Source organism: Drosophila suzukii, chromosome 3 (assembly GCF_043229965.1).
Source record: "Drosophila suzukii chromosome 3, CBGP_Dsuzu_IsoJpt1.0, whole genome shotgun sequence".
In the NCBI taxonomy this organism is placed as follows: Eukaryota; Metazoa; Arthropoda; class Insecta; order Diptera; family Drosophilidae; genus Drosophila; species Drosophila suzukii.
Window position 1 is genome coordinate 15090920 of NC_092082.1, and position 16586 is coordinate 15107505.

Consider the following 16586-nt stretch of genomic DNA (forward strand, 5'->3'; position numbering starts at 1 on the left):
TAGTTAATTATTCATTGACATTTATTGATTGAATTTGATAATGTTTTTCTGCAGCATTTTGTTGAATTTACATTGAATATGTGTTAAGGGTTTTTTCATCGTTTTCATTCTTATTTTCCCTATCGTTTTCGTATCGATTTGTTTTGATTTGATATTAGCAGTTGCACAGATACACAATTATGTACTTAGGGTTAGTTAAGAGTTTGCGGTGTTTGCTATTTAGATATCTGTTTAGATATTTACGGAGGGGAGCTTAGGAACCTGAATTCTGGCCCGTTGGTATTTGCAATACACATGTACAATTTATATGTATTCACATTTAAAAAACTATATATTTTGTTTATCTTTCTGTTGGTTTCCTTCAAAATATTCATATCAAGTTTCGGCGGTAGAGTGTTTTTTATGTAGTTCTGTCTTGGCATACAAAAAATACAATAGTTATAAATACCTAGTTTCTGTTGGGGGGTGTGCTGTTTCATGTAAAAAGTCTGCCCTGAATGGGGAAATAAATACTTGTAACGTTTGTCATCGAAAATAGTTGCCGTTTTGTATCTCATCTGCTGGTCACTTGTAAATGTGGCAATTAAAAGTATCTGTATTCGCATTTTCAAACTGTATATGTAGGAGGGCTCTTTGTAGGATTCGTTTATATTCTGTAACTAGCACAACAATTGCACATTTAAATATGTATATATATATAGTTATAGTATAGGTTCATGCGTGTTTTGGCCTTGATTTTCAATAGTATCAGTTGCTTGTTGGTTTTGTTGCGGTTGGGAAATGCGTTTGGTCTCTTTGTTTGGCCAATTTTCGCATTCTTTAACAGTTTCGCTTTCAATTGAAATTCCACTTTGGTTTATATTTTTCCTACTCTGCTTGCTTCACATATGTATTTAGTTTTTAGCTAGTGCTTGTAACATGAATAATTTAATTTGATTTTCATTTATTCTTGTTTGCTCGCTTGTGTGTTTGAATTTGTCTATTCGATATAGGAAATTATCATAGGTACACATATCAACACAGTAGTTATGGTTGGTTAGTACAGCAAACTCTTGCCTATATTTATGTTTAGCCATTTAACTATTTATCTCTTTACTGGTTTTGCTGCACAAAAATTCTGGAAGATAGCAGTTTGAGGAGTGAGGAGTTTTTAAAATAACGAGTGCCCTTTTGGAAGATACTGGGTGAAGGAGGCGTTTGAGAAGAACACAGCATATAGAGCTTTTGAAATTATAATCGTACAGCGTTGACTCTACTTCGATGTTTGTCTCTTGGGGATCATAACTTCCCCGATCACTGTCGATGTCTTGGCGATGGCAGACTAACGAAGTTGAAGAAAAACCAAACTCAAATATGGAAATAAAAGTATAGACTAAGACTTTGAAAGGCTGTGCAATTATTCCAAACCAAAGGATTCTCTTACAAACTAAATACTGATTACCGATTAATTATTTATCCATTTATCTATATATTTATATTTGGTTGCATAATACTCCATTCATTTGTAATTAACAATCATGAAATTTTCTTGCAGATCGCTTGAGTTAAGTGTAAATATTAAAAATAGTTGTAATTTGACTTGGATTTTCATCTTTGTTGTGCATCTTTTAGTATGTCTTTTATCTTTAGTTTTCTTCTCTAAAATTGTCCTCAGCCACGCCCACTGCCTCCTTTGCGAAAGGTATAAAAAGTTCTTGCTACAGTTTACAGTTAAGAGTTACAGTTTCAACAATTCTTTCATTATTCATAATATACACAGCTAACCGCGTGTATAGGTTTAAGTTTAAGTTTAAGTTCCTTCATTATAGAGACCATTGTATATAGTACAAAATTTACAATAGAAGCGAGACCTTCTGGGTGGAAAAACCAATTGGGGACGGGTCGGGTTGGCGGAGAGTGTTCGGTAAAAGTTGGATGGGATGGTCGGGTTAAACGGGGAAAAGCCCTAAGTTGTGTATAAGCAAAAGAGCTGAAGGCTGCCTCTCGGGGGACAAGCGCGTGTCTAATAAATTTATACAAAATCTGTGCTCAGAAAATAGTTTACAAATATTCTTTAGACTTAGTTACACTGTCCTTTGGGCGTGATATAAAATGTACAAATCATGTACATATATCTCATAATTATTAGTATTGTAAATAGCTTTATCCTGTATGTCTGGGTGTGATTATGTTTCGTGTCTTTGGTTTTGTTTTCGTTTTTTGGGGGGTTTCAAAGAAGCTCAGAGTTACGCAGATTTTGATTGTTTCCTGACATATGGTAGAAAAGATGCTGAATTGTCTTTTGTATATTTAGGTATACATGTTGCTGATATATTCGTATAGTTTAAATTGACCCAAAAAATGTTTTGTGTATATGTGATATTTGCGCGTTCTTAAAGATGTTCCGGTGGTCGGAAAATCTTTGTATTTATATCTTAATCGTGTTTCTGGTAAAAGTCTTCAAAACGCATCTGGGTGCTGGAGTAGGTAGCTCGAGTTTTGTGTGTTCGTTTATTTTTGTGACTTTGTTGGCTAATTACTTTTCTTGGATTGCCCAATTGTGACAATTTCAGCAATGCTAGGCTTCTAATAAGTCCCTAAATTGTGTTTTTAATTTATCCGTAATTTTGTTCAAGCAACTTTTAGTGTAGAGCAGGGAACCTGGTTTTCCACTTTCGTGTTACTCGTCACTTTTGCACCATTTGAATTTCGATTCTTCGCTAACATTTACAAACTGAAGAGAAGGAGGAGTCTTTGTCAAACAACTAGATTAAATACAATACATACAATGCTGGATTGGTTACAATTTAGCTTTTGGTTAAGTTATCATCGTCGTCGCCATCGATGCAATTACATTGCTCGATCCGCACTTCATCGGGGTTCAAAACGTTTTACAAACGGTTCGTTCGGTAGTCCTGTTTTCTATTTCAATCCTTTTTAAAATCAATTGATAAATCGCGCTTTTTGCTTGCGCACAAAGTCCTGCGCCTGTTTGTCGTTGATTCGCACCTCGAGGATTTGCAAAATGGGATTGCCTTTTTAGGGGGGGGGGGGGAAGAGAGAACATTTTACATAGCATCCATGGAGATTAGGCTGTCAGAAAGTGTTCTACTCACATTTATCCTTCTGCTCCATGAGGGGCAGTTCGATTTGCTTCAGCCCATGGAAGTTGTCCACACTCGTGCTGTAGTCAGCCACTCCGGGAATGTTTCCAAGAGCCAAATAGGCCTCCCCACCAAAGTCATTGGCTGTCAGAACATCATGGTCCATCACCGTGAAGCAGATCATGGCACCCTCAGTTAAACACTGCTCCAGGGTCACCGAGAACTCAAAGCATTCGTCGAAAACGGGATTCAGAGTGCGCTGGAATAAGGAAATAATACTCGTTATTACAACTTAAAATCAAGAAACTTGAATTAAAATATTTTCATCCAATTGAGGATTCGACTTCTTATTTATTCGAGAAGAAACGTTCTTAAAATCAAGACGAAAGTAATTTCTTTTTAAAAATGATTTTAATATATTATTTAATTGTGGGGGGCCATGGATGTTTCTAAGTTATCATGGATGAAACGTGAGTTGCTAAAATTTGGGTTTTTAATATAATAGTGTCTTTGAAGAGAAGGTCATTCTATTCCAAATTTATATTAAATTCCCATTTTACTATATGAATAGTGAACAAACGTAAAGCTTACCTTGTGCACATTGGTCTGCTGCTCCATGCAGTGAAGGAAAATCCTGCGGGGCAGCAGTTCGATGACCACGAAGGGATCGCTGAAACCATTCGGATCCAAGGGCACCACATCCCGGGCATGCAGCACTTCAACGCACAGCGAATCGTGGTTAAAGTAGGCCCTCACGGCCAGCGATCCATATGGAGATGGCATCACGGCCATCAGTTGCTCCCTCAGACGTTGCATGTAGAACATATCTATAAGCCGATCCGTGTCCGTTTTGTGGAACTGAAGCCTCTGCTCGATGCGCCAGAAGTCCTCGGTGTGCAGGCACTCCAGGAGCAATCCCTGGCCCTCGGCATGAAAGAAATCGATGAGCAGCTGCAGTGCCTCATAGAGACGTTTGTGGAAATGCGTTGGCTTGTCCGTCTCATCGCCGGTTTCCATCTGCCGCGACATCTCGCCCAGGACAGTTTTCCAAATGAACCGCAACGATCGGTTGAAATTCTTGGTGAGCAGGGCACTGTTCAGGGCAGCCAGGTGGCAATCCAGGTACTCCAACAAAGGAACAATAGCTTGATTCGCGGGCAGGGAGTCGGGTGACCAGGCCAGATGGAACATGGCCTTTTGCAGGGACATCTGCATGAGTGGAGCCAACTTGGACAGGATCCTCTCACACCTGTTCTCCATGTGGGTGAGACTTGACTCCAGGAGGTTATCGGCTGACTCCTCCAGTGGCTGCTCATCGGATCGAAACTCCGCCAGAGTGCGACGCACATACTCCACATTGTTGACGGTGACGCACATGTCATCGGAGCACCGGAATGGACCCTGTTGCTCATAGTAACCACTGTCTGCCAAGGCCGTGTGAATCAGATCGCAATAATGCATGGCAGCCGAGCAGACCACATCAATGAGCTGCGACTCCATCATGATGGCCGTGTCCTCATCCGGCCAGTTCATCACCTTCCAGAACTCCTTGATGTTCAGCAACGTGCTGGCCGTGTCCACCGATGAGCTACTGTACCTCACAATCCGCTCGCCCTCGCAGATGGCATCCATGCGAATGGCTGCCCTAATCCTCTGCAGCGCCTTCGCTTTGCTGACCATCATCCAGCGCTCCAGCGTGGGTATAAACCATTCGTGGCTGTTACTCAGTGCCAGCGGCTTCTCCGGCGGCTGCGGCTGGGCGGACAGGTGTCGCTTCAGCTGGCAGAACTCCTGCAGGGCCAAAAAGAGCTCGAACGGCTTGGTGTCCACCGGCTCCGCATCGCCCTCGAGCACGGCGTACTGGGAGAGGTTCATCCGCACCCCGGGCACCTGGCCAGCGGCCATCCGACTGTACACCTCCTCGCCCACCATCGCATCGTATTGTTTGTAGATGATGCTGAAGTACTGAATCCCATTCGTGCTGCCGGGAAAGAAAATGGGAGAAGCGTTTACGTGGCTGGGCATCGATTTATGGGATTACTTTGTAAGTCTCGGGGGCTCGGGATGGGTTGCACAATAATGTTGCTTTAATAGTTTGTGGGCTACTTTTTCTTTGGTTTGTGGTCTTACTTTGTTCTCATATAGTTCTGATTATATACCTCTGTTCATAAGTCTGGCTACCTTATAAACTTTCAAAGCATTTTAAATTTATTTAATAAATTAAAATCAAGATGTAAATAAGTTATTTTCTTGTACAGTCTTAATTGTTAACTATTATATCTCCTTAGTTTGTGTATCTGGTCTTGGCTTTATCTTAGTTTGAATAAGTACTTTATGGTCATATAACACAGACAAAATTTATTTTTAAAGCTCATGCAACCTTATTTTAACTAAATTCAGTTAATTCATAAAATATATCAAGTGCTGTTAACCTTTTTCTAGGTTCCCATGACTTTTATAAATAAATCCAGCGAACTTATTTAAATTGAAGTCAGTGTCATATGGCTATTAGAACTGTCTATAGAATATATTAAATTTAGGAAACATAGGAAGGGAAAGGTCAAAACAATTTCTGAACACCTGACTATACATAACAACCCTTCAAGCTGCCAATTTACCTTCAGCATATTATTAAATGGTCCCCCCGAATTTAAAGCCAGAAAATGGCGCAATTAGCCTCGAAGTAAATTTTGCTAATGCTGCCCGACTCTGCATCAGGAACTCGACACTCAACACTTTGGCTGACAGCCCCTGGACATTTGTTAAATGCCTCGTCAGGATGTCCGGGTTGCTCGCCCAGCCGAAAGCAGTAGGCAACGTGAGAGCATTTTTATGACAGCGCAATTAATTTGGGGCTTATGTGTGTAAGCCACTTGATGTCCTCATTAAGGTCCTTTTATGGCCGCGCTAACTGGCAAATATGTGACTGATTAGGCCGGCGGGATGCCCACGAAGGCGGCCCTATGCATCTATAAATGAGCCGTTATTGAAGCCCTTCCGGTTGCGTTTAATGCCGTAACGTGATCCGCTGGGGGATCAATTTATCATTTCATTTAGGTGAGATTTCGAAATACTGACACGAAGCAAAGCGGAAAGCTGTCTGTGTCAGTCTAGAAATGAAAAGCCTGCCAAGGGGAATTCGATGAAGAAAATAAATATCCAATAAAATGGTCTATGGCTGACTATATTTTCTCAAAATAGTGCGAATGCAAGGTAAGTAAATTTTGTAAGTGTGACATTTTTAAATCTATAACCAATAAAAATTCCAAATTAAAGCAATTTTTCAACTATATTTGCAAGCAAAAACGCACTTAAATTATAGAAATAACTTGTTATGAATGTAAAGTACTTTCTCGATGTAAACAATTACATCCCCAAGGAAATACCAAATCAAATCTCAGATATCCTTAAAAAAACCCAACGTACATGCTGAATAAAATGGTTTACTTTCTTATACTTATTGCAATAGTTAAGTTGAAAACATCACCCCCTCGGGCTAAGTAGTTTGCTGTTCTCAACGCTGCCGGCAATCTGTCATGACAACATTCTGTGGCCCTCATTAATGCTCGTTAGCTTTATGACTTTGACTGGGCCATTTGACAAATGCTCAAACTGATTAGAGACCGGCAACTGTAAAGTGCTCCGCCCCCGGCAACGATGGCGGATTAGTTGGAATCGAAATGACGCCATTTGCGTGGGGGGCACAATTCAATTGGGTCAACACGGAGTGCACCGTTCACATGGTAACCCGGGATAGGGGGTTCTGGAATGGGGCCGTAACCAGGACTCTGCTTGTTTTGTTAAACTGCTCGGTACATTTTATTTGTTCGCTGCGAGTGTGGACCTTGGACCCGTTTAATGGTCGACACGTGTGCCACATTCTCAATCCCATGCTTGGGGATTTTCCAAAGGTAACTAACTGAAGCCGAACCGGCGACTAAAAGTGATACGAAAATCTACTCACTTGTCGAAAAGGGCATGATAGTACGTCTGTCCCAGCTGAATGTCGGCCGTTAATGTTGTAACGAAATTCGATAATGGATTGGGCAGTCCCTGCGACTCCCGCATCACGGTTTGGCCCCACATCACGGATCCCTTGCGCAGGGCGTTGACCACCTCGCCCCTCACGCCCTTATTGAAAGGACACACGGCTCTGAAGGCCCTCATCGAACCCAGGAGTCCCAGGCAACGCAGCAGGAATTCCAGGCGAATCAGCGAGGGTGGATTCAAGGCGGGGAAAATGTCCCGGTGCCGTCGGATTTGATTGAGGGAGCGCTCCACGAAGCCGTTCATGGCATCCGCCAGCCACTGCTCGAGATCTCGACTAAGGGCCTCTTGGTTGGGCTGATTCCACTGCTTCTCCACATCGCTGAGCAGCCGGTGCAGGAATTTGGGGTCCAGCGGGGTGGATCTATTCAATTTGGCAGCAGCCACATATCTGGAAACGAAAGATGTTGAAAGATTTTTGAATTTTAAATGCCAGTTTCAGGGAAAATACATTTTTTTAAGGATAAAATAACTGTTAGAACTTATAAAAATTTGAGGAATTGTTTCTTAAAACCCTAAAACAACTTCTTTTAAATTTTTAATATATTTAAAGAAGATATTTGCTTTTATTGAGTTAAAATTACTTATTTTGTTTGGGTAGTCATTCTGTTATAAAAAATATAAATATTCATCTATTAGGGTCCCTGAAAAAAAAAATCTCTGTCGTGTTCTTGAAGATATTTATAGGAAAATCAAATTAAAGTAGAGTACAATTTCCCGTTGCAATACTAAAAGACAACCAACCTGGCCATGGCGCAATGCAAATCCGAGAGATCCCCCTGCACGGCCAGCTGATGCAGGATGGTGAGAGCCGGACCCGGGAGATCGCCACACCAGGTCCACGAGGGTTCGTGCGTGGTCACCTCGTGCTGCATGAAAACCCTTTGGAGCTGCTCGACCTTGTGGATTTGCTGTTCGTGGTTCTCCTCACTGACGGTGCTCCTGTCCTCGCGGGTCGAGAGCCACATCTTGAGCCGGATTCTGCCCTGAACGGTGCTCCGATGACTGCGTGCCTCCAGCTTGAACCAAGCATCCAGTCCGGTGGATGGGATTTCGGATACCGGAATGTTCACGGATCCCAGGAAATCGTCCTGGGAGCCCTGGCGAGCCGATTGGCACACCTGTTTGAAGAAACGGCCCAGTCCTCGAACTCCACGGACCTCATTCAGTCGCGAGACGGCGTCCATGACGCAGCTTTCGTCGTCGTGGTCCCAAATGTCCAGGTGGAAGGTGTCCGTATTGATGTCATCAATGTCGCTGTAGTAGATAGAACATTTTTAAATTTTACCTTTAATTTCCAATGAGTGTTGGTTGGATTAATGGTAATTTATGCGCAGTTTACTCTTATTCATTAATTATTGAAGATTTACACATGCTACCATGAGTTTATGGTGCTTTTCTCAGACAGTAAACTGAGCTTTGCTGCTCCATTTGATTTATTACATGATTTATGGTCCCTTTTAAATTGAAGTAACTTTCCCTCTACATTGTGTTGATTTCTCAGAAAGAACTTGAAACTTCATTAGCAAAATATTCCTCGACTGCTATTCAATAATAATAATTTGTAATTTTTGTGAAGCAACTGTTTGAAGCATGAAAAATATTTTTTGATTATTTCTGGGAACTGGAGTTTGCAGTCTAGAAATATCAAGGTCATGGAAATCACAATGTTCTTGAATGCAATTACAATATAATACCCAAGGTTGTTCCTTGTCAATAATTGCTGGAGTGCTTCTACGATTTAATAGCAAAAAGTAGAATAAAACTATTTATATTTATATTTATTTCTAAAAATATCAGGGTATTTTAAATTCGATTCCTTATGTTTCATTGAAATCCTTTTCCATTTTTATTGCAATTGCAACATAAAATTCATTGCATTTCTTATGGAGCATTTCATGGTGCATTCGTTTTTCAATTTTATGGACAATGTAAATGAATTTCTTTCTTTTATGGCCTACAACTCGTAAATAACGTTCGATATTGAAGCGATTCGTTGAGTATGTGACAGCGCTCTAAGACCACAGATGTCAAAGATTTATTTGAATTTTTGCTGTGGCCAGGTTATTTTTAGATTTATTAAATGTCCAGGATAAATGATTCTTTGCAGTGGTAAATCTTTTATTTAAATTTTAACAGCCGCAACATACTAATGATCTAAAAATCTGTCACTAAATGGGAATCGTATTGATTTACTCACAATTTGAACTTCTCGTTCCACTTGGGGGTCAGCGTGTGGGGCTTGATGCTGGTCGCCTTGATAAGCTTGGCCGGTACGGGTCCGCCCAGTGAGTCGCGCTGCTCCCGCCGTCCCGCCTCCCGCCGCTTGAAGCTCAGCCGGAAGCTGTGCTTCCGGTGCGGCGGAGAGTCCGTGGCGCTGTTATCAAAGCCGCCGCTCATGTCCGCCGAGAGGGCGCGCGGCGTCGGCGGCAGCGGCAGCGGCGACACGGGCGGACCGCCGTTTTCGTCCGGCTGGATGCCCAGCATGCAGTACGGATCCGAGAAACCTGCAGGGCCAATAAATAATTGAGTATGGGTTGAAATAAGTGTGGGTTACACATGGGGCGTTCGAAAATACAGAGAAAAAATATTTGGAAAGTAGTTAACGTGTTTATATGGGATAAACTTAAAAAGGGGCAGCCAAATAAATCATAACATAAGCATAGAATTGTTGTTCTTTTACAACGGGGTAAGTTTCAGCCACAGCTTTCTTCATAAAATACATTTCTTTTAAATATTTAAAGAAACGTTTTTCTTCACGTTCGCCTTAAACATTTTTAAAAGAATTTTTGTACTTTAGAATTGTATTTTTTCAATATGTAAACTGTAATTAGTTCAATTCCTTTAGAAGTAGTTACCCCAATTTAAAATAACTTCTTTGTGGTTGTAACATACCATTTCAGATTTTAAATATCCAAAAATTAAATAATCTTAACATTTTCCTATTAAATAATTTAACTTCATTAAAGTGATTTTTCAATAACTACAATTATAAACCAATTATAAAGCCTTAATGGCAGAACGTAACTGATATTATGTTTTCATCTCTGTAAGGGCCAAGACAAAAAGCTGGTAAAAGAGAGAGTGTGGGTAGGCAAGAGGGTGTGAGAAATGCTGGCGCATTAATGAAGAGCTCGCCTGATGACATTAAATGCCAATTAATGGCACTGCCCGCGGGGACGACGTGGCGTCAGCTGGTCCCAGTCACACATTGCGTATGATTAACATTTCATTTGCATAAAGTGCCGCTCAATTATTGAGTGCCTGTGATTTACGCGCACAGCAATGGCCTCTCAGCCACGGCAGCCACAGATGTCCGTTGCCAAGGAAAAGACTTTCGCACAAAGATCCCCATAATTGAAACAATTACGCTGCCTTGGGGACAATATCTGTTATTGGTATTATTTCGGGGCGATTAATTTAATTGGGTTCAAAATGACAGCAAATATGGTGGGCCCGCATCCGCTTGCCCATGCTGATTATGTACTAAAACCAATTTCTTCCGATTTGGATTTACTTTCAGTGGGGTTTTTTTTTGCCGGTAAATCGATTACGGCGCAGAAATGATTCATTTGAAATTCGGACTCGTACACTCGGGCACTCATTGTAATGGGCAATTTGATTGTTGCCCTTCATGCTTGACCAGTCTGCAAGGAATCACTGGCTGCTAATGAAAATCGAGCCGAACGGAACGGAACTGAACCTGATTCTCCGCTTTCGCAGCTTATTTGCCAATCGAGACTGGGCCAAACAAAGGCCGACCGCTCTCATCGGCCACGTTTCATTGGCAACGAGTTGTTTGCCATCTGCCCGGGGTCTCCCCCTACCCCACCCCTCTTTTGACCCCATCCAGATGCCCCATTCTGGCCTATTTGGTGTTGCCTTTGCCTTTCCAGACGGTAGCCGTCATCAGTACATTTAGCAGATGGCAGACGGCACACTAACACTGCACCACTACACAGGGGCGGGGAGGTATGTGGGTGAGGAGGGGTCGTTCAGGGGGGTTAGAAAAATGATCCAACAGAAGCAGACGCAGTCGAAGGAGCACTCAACGTATTCCTTACACATCCTTGAGCACATTAAAATGCGAAATTGCGTTGCCTTCGATGAGGCTGCTGCTGCTGCTGCACAGAGAAGAATTTGAATTTCTACAAAGCAAGCGTAAATATATTTTATATAAATGTACTTCTTCTAATGGAGATTGTAATATTAATACTTTTTTAGATTCGTCTTCATAAAAAAATATAATATGTAATGACACCTTACATAGTACAACTTATTTGCACATCCAGCATGAATTTAATTTACTATTATAATAGTCTAACGTGTTTTTTAAAGAAAATAGCAAGATGGAATACAAATATTTCAAATTCATAAAATAATTAAGCTTAAAACTTGTAAAAAACTAAAAGTATAAAAAGAATTAAAACTATTTCTTTAGTATTCCAAGCTCATAGGATAGTTATGGAGTATTTCTCAATCGCACGTGGAGGTTAGAGTTGATTATCTGTTAGAGAAAGTTAGATAAAACCTAGCATGGTATTAAGAAACTAAATTTTTCCGAAACAGCAACTCAAAGACAAAAGACACTGAGAAATCAGAACTTACTCTTGATATTAAGAAAGTGAATCGTTAACAATCGAATTAAAATCTTTTAAGGTGATCAGTTTCTATTTATTAATAAACATAAATAAATAAAAATCTTAAAAATATTTTAAACACTATTCTAATTTTTTGAGTATTATTTCTAAGTTGCGGCTACATTTCTCTCAGTGCACTCCTACTTCTGGTTGTGGGGCTTCTGGCTCTTGAGCATAATGAACAAAATGGGAAGCATTAAATTGCAAATTTATTGAACGCACACCGAGGAGAAGCCGGCAGAAGAGGCATTACCAAAACTGTAACTTTGACTTGGTTCTGCGTGAGGGAGGTCAACAACAAAAACGCTACGAAAATATATATAGGATAATTGGGGGAAATAGTCAACGCACATGGTGCTCAGTTTATGGATGGCTCGTTTGGCTTTTTGATTTGCCCAAGTGCACACACGCACCGCCACAGAGCTTCATAATGCAATTACCGCAGTGGCCGCAAAATCAATTTACCAAACTAAAAATATTTACACACGATACATGGATAGACAGATTGACACATTGGATGGGAAAGTCGGGGAAAGTGGTGAAAGTGTGGGGGGGGGGGAGGGATGGTAAAGTGTCGATTGTGCGGAAAGCTGTGTGAGAACGAGCGAACTGGCTTACCATTGGCATCCTTTGCCTCGAGGCCATCAGCCTCGATTACCACCGCAGAGAGTACGATTATCTTTGGTTTATCCTCGGCGGAGGCGTGCAGCAGGCGATAATGACGATCCGGATTGACACCGAAGGCGCGCTGTGCGTGCAGATACATTTCGTCCTTGTAATGTGCAAACTGTGCTCGGTTTTTCGGATTGGTGGAAGACACATGTGTCATGCCAAATTACGTATACGCCATGGGGAGTGTAAATATTATACTCATTTAATTTAATTATATTGTCAGTTATTTGTAAATATTTGGCAAGTCAACGAAATTATAATATCATTTTTGGGGTAAATTTGCATTTTCCTTTATTGCCCTCCGTCCCTCATCAAACAAAATCCACTTTCCTTTTTCCTCTCTCAGTTTTCCCTCATCTCTATTGATTTATCTCCATTGAATTTATTAGCCTGCCAATTTTTTGATTTGAATCAAGCTTCTAAAAACGCTTTCATCACATTCACATTCCCCACTACTGGGATGTTATTATAAATTGATTGCTTTCGCTGCAGTCAAAATTATGAATAAACTTGACTACCATAAAAACTCACTTGAAAGAGAATGCAGATTTATTTTGCAAATCTAATCACATTATTTTTATTTTAATTCTCTTTTTAGAAAGCAAACCCAATTCATTGATTGGGTCTGGGAATGAATAATGAGCAGACAGAATATATGAGACGACTGGCACAAGATTGATTTGGGTATGTTTGCAACATACGGAATGGTTAAGTACGCAAATTAAATATTCCCTTTCGTGTGCGCTTTTGTAAAGTAACCTTTCTGTTTTGAGAAATTCCCTGCTTATATCCTCATTAAGGCGTACAAATAACTGCCCTATTAACGCCCTTTTAGTTCCACTGCAGATAATTCTTTATAATTGAAAATAATCTCAGTTTCAGTTGAGGGGCAGCTCAACCTCAGTTTGTTTTATCCTTTTAATGAACACCACTTGGCCAGATTATATAACTAAGCAACCTTCAACACTCAGCATCTGTTCCGTGCAACTTTCCCTGCATTTCCCATTTCGTAATTACTTTTATTTAATTTTTTTCGCTTTTCATTAATTTCCATTAGGGCAGGCTTAACCCTCTGATGGCGCTGGCCGAGCAAATCGCATTTACTTGTAATTATTTACCATTAAATGCAAAAAACTCGAGCAGTGGGACACCCGCAGAGATGGCCAGGCAATAACTTTACTGACTTGGCTAACTCGTACCTCCATCATTCGTCCTGCGTCCCTTTTCTCATTTCTCGATCCGCTTTGCGGGGACCCGCGAGATTTGACCGGTTTCAACTCAATCACAGCAGGAGGACCAACGTTATTTTCCGCTACTAGTTGAAACTTTTGTTATGCTGGCGTAACCTTGCCATCTGCCATCCCATCTTACCACTCCAATTCACCCCACATTATTTCCCAACCCCAACCCCCCGGGGGAACTGCTCAAGTTTCATTAGTTGTGCACTGGGCGTCTAACAATTTTCTTACTGCTAAATTAAAAACGATAATTGAAAAATGAACTCGTGTTAAGCTGGCCCCGGCCATCGCAGAAATATTGTGAAAATATTGGAAAATTCCTTTTGAAATGGCAATCAGCAATGAGGAGGAAAAGTAGCACATTTTTAATTGAATTTCAGCTCTCAGCATTAGAGACTTGAGAGCTCGGAAATGAAATGAAGTTGCTGCCTGCCTTCTGATTTTTACCCACTCCACTTTACGGGCTTTAAACTCCAGTCTCGAAATCTCCAAAATCCCAGAATGTGTTTTCTTGCCTTAGGGGCAACCCGAGCATTAATCATTCAAATTGCAAAACGTCTCAAAGCCTAATGCCCTGCTATAAAGCCTTTCAATCATGTGGTTGTCCCCGGCCCGAGGCCAAAATGTTTTTGGTATCCCCTTAAATCGCCTTAATCTATGTAATTTGCAACTATTTGCATAACCCCCTTCCCGCAATCCTAAATCATAATTTTATTTTAGGGGTAACTATACGGGGTATATTGATTTACCTGGCCACCTGGAGCCGGGGCGCCCACCGTGTTGGCAATGGTGTGCAGGACCTCCGCGTACAGCTTCTCCTTCTCGTCCTGGCGGTCAATGGACTCCTCGCTCGCCGGCGGATCACGTTCATTCTCGGGATTAGCCTCGGCACGTGCTTCGGCGGCACGCGTGGCCGACATGCGACGATTTTCACGTTTCCAGCCGAGCGATGTAAAGTTCTCAAAGTACGACCCATCCGTTTCCTGTACCCTGTGTATGCAAAAAACAAAATAAAGTGGAAGAGAAAGGGTTATTCTACATATGTGTATTTTTATGGACTCCCTATCTCTCGATGCGATATCAAAGGATATTCAAATCGAATACTGCTGCTGCTGTCAGTTCGGTGTCTGACTTTAATTGGCACTGTCAATATGCCGTTGCCAACATACAAATGTGACATGGCCGTACCTATTTCAACATTGATAAGGGTCACCGCCTGTTGCCGGGGACCACTCGGCGTATGCTTGATGCCCCAAAAACGAAGGCTTACCCTGAGCCGCTAATTGTATACAAATATTCAGCAGATTGGCACAGACAGAAAAAAATTCAAAGGCCTAATTTAATTATATAATATTAAATATTTTTTCAATTTTTACGAAGAAGGGTTTACTTTGATTAAAAGGATTCCAAGTAAAAAACTATTAAAATACCTCACAAACCAAAAATTCTACATTTAAAAATATTTTTAAATACCCCAATAGATTCTTTAAATTAAAAATATATATTTATCTTTAACCATAATAAATAAGAAGTTTTGTTATATATTTTTAAAAACATTTCTTCTTACTTTAAAACAAAATTTAATACATATCTAGTCTGGAAATATTAAAAAGGTGAATCACTGGGAATTGGTTAAATAAAATCTAGTATTTTCTTTTACAAGCTTTGGTTTTCTCCAGTGCATACTGTATCGAAAATTTCTGTGTCTGGCTCCTAACTAATACTAGTCACGATAGTTGATGCTCTGCCTAATCATTTGATTTGCATGCCCCTCACTTTTAGCCGAGAAGCGGATTTATCCTAGCAGCTGTGGCAAAAAAAAGTTGGCCAAAACTTTGTCCACTCAGCAGGGGAAACGAAACAGCTAAGCGGCTTAACTTTGTCGCCGGCGTTGATGATTTTTTACGTTTACAGTCAGCACAACATTTATTCGGACACCCCTGATTTTCAACTTGATTCATTAATAACTCAACAAAAACGTAACGTAAACAAACATTTTATATTTCATTGTGGAGACCAACTTTCTTACAGTCTATTTTAACAAAAAAAGAAGAAATTTTTAACATTAACATAAGGTATTTCTTCAAAAAAACAAAAAAAGTCAATATTTTACGCACAAAAATTATTCGAACACTTCATTGATATACCAAAAAAAAACATATTAGTTTTTGTTGGGGTGGTCTTAGTACTTGGTGGGTCCTCCCTTAGCATCTATAACAGCTTGTAAGCGTCGACCCATGCTTTTGACCAAGTTTTCGGTCTCATTCGCGCCAATTTGGTCCCATTCAGTCATCAATGCCGTTTTTAAGGACTCCTTCGACGAAATGACATGCTTCCTTATTCTTTTCTCCAGAATATCCCACACATGTTCTATCGGATTTAAATCCGGTGACTGGGGTGGTGTTTTTAGCTGTTTACAGTGATATACCAGCCACTCTTGCACCAAATATGACGAATGTTTCGGGTCATTGTCTTGCTGGAACAAGAATGACTTCGGATTGAGACCAAGTTTTAATGCACTGGGGATCAAATTTTGGCTTAAAATGTCCTTGTACATATTTTTGTTCATTTTTTCATCAATGAAGACCATTTGACCGACTCCACCTGCAGCTACACACCCCCAAACCATTACATTGCCGCCACCATGCTTAATAGTTGAAATCAAGTTCTTCTCTTTCAAGGCTTCATTTGGTTTCCTCCATACTTTCGAAGGGCCGTCGTGTCCGAAAATGTTAAATTTCGATTCGTCACTAAAAATAACGTTCTCCCAAAACGAATCCGGCTGGTTAACATGCAGTTTTGCGAACTCCAAACGTTTTTTTTTGTTGATGGCAGAAATATATGGTTTTCGACGAGCAACTCTACCATGTAATCCGGCCTTGTGCAGGCAGTTTCGGATGGTTTGA

General features: G+C 40.7%; 1 protein-coding gene across 3 annotated transcripts in view; it reads right to left on the reverse strand.

The window, feature by feature from the left end:
• unc-13-4A (BAI1 associated protein 3) overlaps window positions 1–16586 on the reverse strand; it is a 56919-nt gene continuing 40333 nt past the window's right edge. For all 3 annotated transcript variants that reach the window (XM_036815666.3, XM_036815665.3, XM_065864103.2), the window contains 8 exons: window positions 14430–14670; window positions 12389–12557; window positions 9331–9637; window positions 7875–8387; window positions 7048–7521; window positions 3675–5064; window positions 3096–3342; window positions 1–3014 (listed from right to left, as the gene is read on the reverse strand). In XM_036815666.3, coding sequence (XP_036671561.3) covers window positions 2923–3014; window positions 3096–3342; window positions 3675–5064; window positions 7048–7521; window positions 7875–8387; window positions 9331–9637; window positions 12389–12557; window positions 14430–14670 — 3433 coding nt within the window. In that variant the 3' untranslated portion in view covers window positions 1–2922. The remainder of the gene's footprint in view (window positions 3015–3095; window positions 3343–3674; window positions 5065–7047; window positions 7522–7874; window positions 8388–9330; window positions 9638–12388; window positions 12558–14429; window positions 14671–16586) is intronic.